General features: G+C 45.9%; 1 protein-coding gene across 1 annotated transcript in view; it reads left to right on the top strand.

Annotated features, from left to right (window-relative positions):
* The first annotated feature begins 4,095 nt into the window (after window positions 1-4,095).
* LOC105568226 (mucin-12) overlaps window positions 4,096-9,231 on the top strand; it is a 31,906-nt gene continuing 26,770 nt past the window's right edge. Inside the window, exon 1 of the mRNA XM_012023697.1 lies at window positions 4,096-4,225. Within this exon, the coding sequence (XP_011879087.1) occupies window positions 4,108-4,225 (118 nt within the window). The 5' untranslated portion in view covers window positions 4,096-4,107. The remainder of the gene's footprint in view (window positions 4,226-9,231) is intronic.

Genomic DNA, 9,231 nt, shown 5'->3' with positions numbered 1-9,231 from the left:
CCGCGAATCAGTACACCACAATACCCTCAGAGATTTCCCCCTCGACCCGACCAGTGGAAAAACTTTTCAATCGTCATTTACACGTGTATTGTTTTGTTTGTACACCTGTTTCACGACAGGCTGTACGTTATTTCAGGAACAATGTCAATTCTAAAAGACCAATATCGACGCCAAAACTCCTATTCTGCGTTAATAATGAAGCCGAATTAAAATTTATGCCGCATTGTGCCACACATCGTCGCGTACACCTGCAGCCGCAGGCGACTAATAATTATCACGCTGCTCGAACAGGTCGTTGCATTGATTCGCAGGGGCGATTCGCGGAAAAGCCCCGAGCGAGCGACAGCCAGGTAGACAGTTCCATAAACGCAACCTTGCGTAACGTTCGGCTAACGGCCCGATACTTCTCGATACCTCAGCCACGAATAGCTCGAACGCTGCACGCGCGCTCCGGAGAATCGGCCTCCTCGCTCTATTGTAACAGAGCGGAGAACACCGGCCGGACGTCTGTAATAGCGAAACGTAATGCGCGCACGCGGGGCGTGTCCCGGTATGTTACTTGGCATCTCACCTGCCCACACACGCGTGCATTCTGCTTTTGCCTTCCTGCTTGGGAGCGCATCGCGCGACACAACGCGCGCGGCGACCGATGCAATCGTTCGCCATTGTCCATTATGCGCCGGCCGTGTCTTTCCCCCCGAGCGAGTAGGCGGCTTTTACTAACGACGGAAATTATCAGCGCCGTGTTGCGCATCGCGAGCTTTCGCTCCTCCCCTCCTCCCCTTGAATTTCCCTTTCAAGTACGATTAGAAATTATATTCGTGGTAATTATCGAATCGTACACGGATCGAGCCTAATTCGTTGAATTAAATTTGAAGAGGAAAGGGATCTATACTCGATCGCGCTTGCCGCGATGATCCGATGGTGCAACCGCTACCAAGTTGCGGATGTAAGTCGTGGACGACCTCGCGGAGTCACGGGCCGCGTCGCTTCCGCCGTTTGTCCGCTTCTCTCTCAGGAATTTTTGCGGCGACCGCAAGGCACGGAGGTCGCCGGTACTGTTTTTCGAAATCGCCCCGCAGTTTTACGATCGTCGTGCAACGCGATTCGCGGGTACGAAGACCCCGTGTGCTTCGTGCGATCGTACTTCTGTTGAGCGTCAACGCGAGTCGCGGATTTATCAGCGACACGTAACGTCGTCGTTCCCACGTAATCACGGAAGATAAACCGAGACACCGTCGAAGGCTTTCGACGGAGGTTTTCTCGCGCCGCGGCTCGTATTATTGCGATTAGCGACATCGCCGCCAACGTTACGTTTCTACGTTTAAGTGAGTGTCTTATGTAATTGCAGTTAATTACAGTTATTCCGTGTGTTTTTGCATCGCTGAATTAAGCACCCCATTAAAAGAGAACGAGCAACATTTTGCGAGATTAGCGCGGCGAGTGTCGCGGGTGTCTCATTAAATCTACCTTCCACTTGTAGAATTTGGATTTCTGGTTCCATTTGTGCTCGATTATCACGGACTGAAAACTGCCGAATCGATTCCTGGTCATTTAAATGCTGTATTACTTGCAGTCTCGTAACTTTCCCATTTTGGAAAGGTCGAAAAATAATTCGGTCAACCATGTCGCGAGCCGGTTGGAGCGGGTTGACTTTAACCTTTTCTATTTACGACAGTTGCGTTTGTCGAGAATTTGCATATATATATCGTGATTGCTACCTTCAAACGCACGAAACGTACGGATACAAATCTGCACAATCAATCTCTCGAAGCGAGTTTTCAGACTTTTTCGGATAAACTGGCAGTAAAGAGACATTCTTATTTGTGAATGAACATTGCATTTATCGCCTTGAAGCGCGCGAGAAGAAACGCAGTGAAAAGACGCGTAATATTCGTGTAACGATTAAGAGATTTTTGACAAACGCGAAAAATCATAAATTAACTTATACGAGACGCTGAGCGCAAAGTACATCAGTTAAGAAAAATAAGTTAGACGATTTGTTAAAACCATTCTATCTGGCTTGTTGAATAATTCTACTCGATCGTATCTTTGTACACCTGAATTGGTACACCGAATACAATTTATATTCCGCACGTATACTGTGCACGCGTAACGTTTACCGCACGTGAAAACACGCGTGCGTTATAGTAACATACTGAACCGATCCAGAATCTGGTCCTTGCGCCAGACATCGACATTCGGCACCCGCCAATTCACGGTAAATTTACGTTAACGTAAATTCGCGGCCCCACAAAAGTAGAACGGCGCAACGCTTTTTGCGCTCCGACCACCCGGTAGACGTACGTTTCCACTTATCGCTTATGTGACAAGACCCGACAATTATTTGCCGAGGGACAATTTTACAAGAGCCGATATTATGACTCATATTTCTTACACTGAAAAGCCGTTACTATCTCAAATCTAAATCTAGCTGCAATTTTGATTTAACTGGGACAGGATTAATATAAATTTTAATGATTCAGACTGTGAGTAAGATAAGCCGATAATTAACAAGATCCGTTTTTAACTTTATTCTGACCATCATAATTCATTGTTAATGTTGTTGTTCAAAATAGGATTCTGTTTTATACACTGCGTATTTTAGCATGTATCAATTAATTTATACGCAATTTATGTATTCCAATTCTTCAAATAATTTTTACATTAATATTATAAATAGAATTTCGTCCTGAAATATGATGCAAATGGTAATTCGTCAATAATTTCGACAAAATGACTGACAGGCTTAGAAGCCAAACGTCTAACGTGTCGTTGCCGTATAGATTGTCGCGTTTATTTTTCCTGCGGAAAATCGGTTTTCTTTTTCACGCGTCTTCCACGGTTTCGCGATGCTGCGATTCCGCGTAAGTGTTACCGTTACAGACGTATACGCGGATAGGTGCGTATGGCAATCACGGTGTAGCACAGGTTGACATTCCATCTCGTGCCGTTATGTAAACGTCCACAGAAGTCAAAATCTCTCCTTACCTGGCACTGGTCTCTCCTAATTACGCAAGTCACCGGAGTCGCGCGCCGGTGACTTTTAGAGCGGCTGCGAAATCCGACCGCGGATTTAGCCGAGAACTCGGAAATCGATACGTTTCGAACGGATATTTATCGACTTTTGTTCCGCCTGCTACACTTCGTAACGCGATTTGATTCGTGACGATTTTGTAACGTAAGGTTTTCGCGCGCACGTTGCATTAGAGGAATATTTACCGAGTATGAGTAGCATGTGTAACTCAGAAACTATGTTAACTTCCACTATTTGTGCTCCTAACTTATTCTACTACTTTACATAACTTCACATAACTTCACATAGCTCGCACTGTGTTACGATTCTGCGGAAAACAAACCATACCGCGGTGATGATACTGAACGCGTCAGATTGTTACAGTACCGATTATTATATTATTACTAGCGTAATCCGGCCTGTGGCGAGAGATCAGTGCGATCGTCGTATTGCGTAAAATTACGCTGATCAACGTCGAGTTGTTATTTAATATCCGCGGATTGCGAAGGAGGGTAATTAATTGTAATGAAAATGTAAGACATCATTGTTCGCTCCGTACTCGTTTCTAACAGTTTCCTATCTTAGAAAGGCCCCGAGGAAACAGAGATGTAAAATTAACCGAGATACGGAGAGTATACGGTCTGGGATTAGCGCAAGTAGACACGACTGTGTGTGGGAAAGACACACACGCCGCACACACAGGGGGAGCACACAAGCCCGACAGGTTTTGTCTGCCTCTACCGGCACGGTTCACGGCAGTAAAAACGGGGCCAAAATGTTAACCACTTTCTAGACCGTCGACGTATTATCGAGTCATACAGCATGTCGTATCGTTTCCCACAGAGCGTAATGGTATAGGAAACTCCATCGTACCCCACATACCTGTACGCACAACATCCGATCATGATTTGCTTTTCACGGCGGGATTAATGAATCGCCATTTCGCGGCGTACTCTAAAATTTCTCTCTTATGACGCCCGTTGATCCATATCGACCGCCTGGAAACTTGATATTAGCATCCATCAACGCGATGCGAAAGCTACGTGCGTAACATGGTTTCATTGCTAACGCGATCGCTTCATTCACGCGCGATGACGCAAATTAAAGATCGATTGCGTCGAGTTGGGGCGTCCCGGCAATCGGTAGATTGCCGGGCATTAGAAATCGGCTGTTGGAGCATCTGCGCGATAATGGAACCAGCAGTTACCCGTGAGTATCCACCTCGTATCCCACATTCAGCTAACAGTACATAGCCGACGATACACGCTGGCACCTGTATGTGCGTGAGCGCGCGTGCCCACTTACGCGCGCTCATAAAAGAGGAAAAATAAACCCGGCCACCTAAGGCACCTTCGCGACATGCTTCGCTGAGAATTCCGGGGACGAGGAGCGAATAAAAATCAGTTCCAATTCGATAAGCAAGATCGTCAAATCGTGTTGCATCCATTAAATTAAACGGCAACTAGTTCCGTTCATCTGTGTGCGTTTCCCCCTTCCTTACGGTACATTATAAAACAACACTTTCAACGGATATACTAGATTCGCCCTCAAATTTATATAATTCAACAATTGGCTAGAAAATCTATTATGTAAGAATTTCTACGAAAAACAAACCTACTTATGTCTTACGGACAAAGGTGCCGGCCGTTTTATGTGATTGCGGTGAGTTGAACAAATATTTCGACGAAAAAACCGCTGTTCCCAAGCAAATTGAACACTTTGATGCACGTAAATGCGTGCGTCACGGCGAGTGGGCATAAAATTGCAATGCATTAGCGTGAAGGTTTACTCATGCGGTGAAAAACAATAGCCGAGATGTATTCGTTATTAAATTACTTACTAGGAAGTCTAATCGGAGACCGCACCGTAGTAATGTGCCACTTCTGTCCTTTGAACGTGTTTTACGCGAAGATTGACGCACTTGACAAACCTGTCTGGAGGCGGGCGTGGGTGTCCGCCTCGAGATAGGATACGTATGTACGTGTGCGGACAAATCGGCAACATAAATCGAATCGATTAGTGATTGGCAAAAATCAGGCGGCAAAACCACTCGCTACACCGAATTAGATACCGGACCGAGTCTTTATTCTACGCTCGACATTGCTAAAAATTGCATTATTGCGCCAAAGCCAGTGGGTCGTGTCGTTTGATAAGCGTATCGTGTCGTGAAATAGGGACATGCAAAGCATATCAGCGCCGCTGCACGATAAATGACCAGACAAATCAGAAGTAACAAAAATGCATACAAGGTAAAAATTGAGACGGGTCACCTCGACTCTCTGACAAGTCGTTTTCGTTACTCCGCAGGAAAAAAAAGGACGTGATCGGCAGTCACGCTTGAGGCTAATTGACCAACCTGTTTCCACCAATTTCGGAATAACGATCGCGTTATGCGGCGCACGCACATAATCGAATCTAGCATAAGAACAATATTGCCACGGTTCCGCGAATCAGCTTGCGCAGGCATGCAAGGTCGCCTCGCCGTTCGATCGAGCTGTACGATTGGAAATTAGATCGAAAATAGAAGATGAAGCGTCCGCGGACGGTTCCCAAGAGCGGGTCGGCGATTTCGCAAAGCGGGCGCAAGCGATGGAAGCGGAGGAAAGCAGATAGCATCTAGACCCGTTGCATAAGGATGAAAGTACCTTGTAGCGACTGACTGAGTAAATAATAACGGTTACGTGGCGCGCAGAGAGACGCTCTTCTTCGCTGGAAAGACCGTAATGAGTGAGCCATCCCGGCTGGTACCGTGGGACCCGCCGCGAAACCGGCACAATTGATCATTATACAATGTGTACTGATTATTGCCACCCGCGTGGAACAATTATTTCAGCAACGTGTGTTACCTCGTCGCGAGAAACGCGGCGGATCATTACAACGAGCTCACAGCCATTGATGCTCTTCGCTCGGTTCAGACACGCAGAGAGCTCTCGGTGAATCTGTACAATCTGCGAAGGAAAAGGCCGGTTTTCGGAAACTACGTCGACTCTTCAGCCAACAAATCGGCTGAATACAAAATTTAAACACGAATCTCAAAATACTATGTCCGAACTGTGTCCGCGCTTGACTTTGGCACAAGAATCGTTGAGATGGACAAAAGTTCTACCGTGAATATTTCTGAAAAGAAATTCGACGTAGCGATTAATTTCTCGCACGACATTCATTTTCGCATGAAATGTCACGCGTTAATACGAATTACGAAACGCGTTGCTTTCTCTCGTAGGCGCGTTCTCGTAACGTTCTTAAAATCTGACTAGCAAATCCGCGCGATCGGAGTTCGATTAACCATCGATCGAAACGGACAGCTTCCGCGATGAAGGAAAGGAAAAAGGGTGACTCTGCGAAGAAGCGCAGTGACTCTTCTCTTTTTTCTCTCCGACCTATCAGTGCGGAAATCCGCGAAGCGCAACGATCGCGAGCGGCACGAAATACGATGAGTTCGATAAGATCGCGAAGATACTCCCGCGTGTGCTCCGCGAGCCGTGTAAATACAGTTTTACACGCAAACACGAGATCGCATGCTACGCGTGTACCTCGCAATTCGCAGCTTCTCCCTTTTATTTTCATCACCGCGCCTCCTTTCATTTTTCTTATAGGTTTCCCCGATACGTCGTCCACCTTTTCGACACTGCGAGATCCGTCTTTTTGGACGAAAAAAAAAACTGGCTTTGTTGTAACACATTGTTGCTGAATAATCCGTTTTAATTAGAGATGTGCGCCCCCCCTCTCTCTCTTTCTCTCTCTCTCCCTTTCTTTCACTGTTTCAAGCGAGCACCGCACCTTAATTGCAGAATCGCATTGTTTTAAATTCCATCCGGTGAGCGTGCGAATGTCCGATAACGTTGTATTACCACAACGAAGTTATCTAATCCACCTGACTTTTGTCCGACGTGATAAGCATAATTTCGAAGCTTCGAAAGCGTGCGATGTTGACGATACAATTTTCGATAGTTTCGCACGCGAGTTGTTTCGCAAACAATATCGCCGCTACATCACGTACCGTTGCTTGTGCAGACATTCCGGTCTTGTAATCTCCACTCAGGCGCGCGCGAGGAGCATAATTCCTCTTACCATTTTCGCAACGAGCTGTTCCTGCTCTAGTTTCAGAAATGAAATTATATTTTAGAGAAACACATTTCTCGCTCCATTTTCTTACACAATATTTCACAGCTACACGTGTTTTAAAAAGCACCCGCTAATTATGAATTATTTTACATGCATTACGTTAACTTGTAAGATTAGATAACGAATTAATTATTTTGAAACAAATTTCGCGGTGTATATTAATATCTTATTACTTAAATATCTGTTTCATGGATGAGAGAGCTCGGGCCTAATAAGGAAAAGCTTGTGCGTCCGCGAGAAACGCTCGGTCCGATCGGGGGAGGGGGCGATCGACACAATCACGTCGCCGTGAGCAATCTCATTTTATTTTGTGTCACGCAGCCCGATTGCCACTAGGGCGAAAGCACTTTGTGTGCGATGCATGATCAATAATGCTGATCTGAAATTCAGTATTCCAGTTATACGCCGTTACCGCAAGCGACGTAATACGCTCTCGAATATTACCTTTTCGGAGAAACAGTAATCTTATTACTGTTAACGCGCTCTTACATTTAGCACGTGTGAAATGTCCATAACAACACAATGGTGTAACATTCGCTCGAACCTTTCTCTTCCTCGCCGTTTCGAACTATCATTTTACGTTGTAAAAAAATGGAGATTAGACTAATTTGAAGAGAGGTAATCCGACGTTCTTCCCCTCCTGAATAGAATTGTTCCGCGCCTACATGCGCGCGTTATGCGAGCCCTTAATCATGCGAAGCGGCGCATAATTCGGGATGAAAGATCGCGTAGAAAGTGTCTGGGAAAACTGCGAGGACCGGCAGCTACGAGATGACGCAATTTCCGTGGCTTTCCCCCGAGGTAGCATCCTTCTGCGAAGGCACCGGGTCGCAAAAGTTCGGCAATTGCGAACGTCGGGTTGAATGCCCGTTCAATCTCTCTTTATGTCTGCGTTAGAAGACACGCGATGACAAAGTTGCGAGAAACCTGCCGATGTACCGATTCCCGTTACCGCGCTCGAGGCGTCTAAATTAGAAACCGGGCAGGGATAATATGCGCGCAGTACAATGGGAGTATCATAATTGACGACGATTGTAGTGCAGTTACGCGGGGCATTCGATTGGTGCGCGGCGGCGGGGAGATAGGGTTTACGTGTTCTCGCAAGTATGCGTTTCGAAAGTGCAAGTGCACGATCCTCGGGGATGCGTCTCACGTTTGTTACGCCCTGCCACTGACATTTTCCATCGCCTATCTCTCGGACGCGAAATGTGAACGTGATAGCCTCTGATTCATGGCGCATAAATGTGAGTCGGTTGGGTGGCATGGTTTTGCACTCGATCAACGATCCGCTAACAGAGGCTGTGCTGAATGGCACGGCGAGGTAGCGTTTTACTCGAATTTTCTCTTTAAAGAGAAAGGACCTCGCTCGTTCCCCATTTAGGGAATTATTTTTAATTTAAATAAATAACTTGAAAGCAAATGTCGTTTAAGCAACTCATTAACGTGAGCTATATTACTATTTTGTACCGTGAAAAACTAACACGCTGTACGCATGGTGTCGTTGAAAGAGAACCGAAGTTAAAAAATATATGACCTTCTTCCCTCCACCGATTCGAAGTTAAAAAATATGACCACTTTTTGGGTCATAAAAAAAACTTGGGGTTTACAAATCGCCGACGCATTGATATTTCGCCAACATCGAGCCGCTCACCGCTGAATTGCCAATGGGAATTTCTCACTTGGATGTTCGTCACGAATTCCAAGCGGGTGTTATTGCAAACTCGATTTCGTAGGCGAGGCAGGCTTGAGAACGCAGAATCCTTTGGCTTTTACACACCGTCATCCATCCACTCGATCTCACTACTACCGGGCCATAACCGTTTGTCCGGGAGCGGGTTAAATATAAAATACATTGGTCTGATCTCTGGAACTTGTAATTTTCCTCATTGTGTATGTCTGCGCCCTTTTTCGCATGGTTATAACCATTGTATATAATTCCAATAAACTGCATATCGCGAGCCGTGCGGCGCATATCGTCGGCTATGCTCTCGTATTCCTGGGACCGGCAGTGCGCGGTTTGACTTATAATTAGTTGCATTAAATTACGCGGAAAACAAAAATGAGAATGTACACATACGAGGAGAATATAA

This window comes from Vollenhovia emeryi, unplaced genomic scaffold (genome assembly GCF_000949405.1).
Source record: "Vollenhovia emeryi isolate VEMERY1.0 unplaced genomic scaffold, V.emery_V1.0 DF939131.1, whole genome shotgun sequence".
NCBI lineage: Eukaryota > Metazoa > Arthropoda > Insecta > Hymenoptera > Formicidae > Vollenhovia > Vollenhovia emeryi.
Note: the sequence above shows the minus strand (reverse complement) of the source record. Positions and strands in the feature narration are given on the sequence as shown.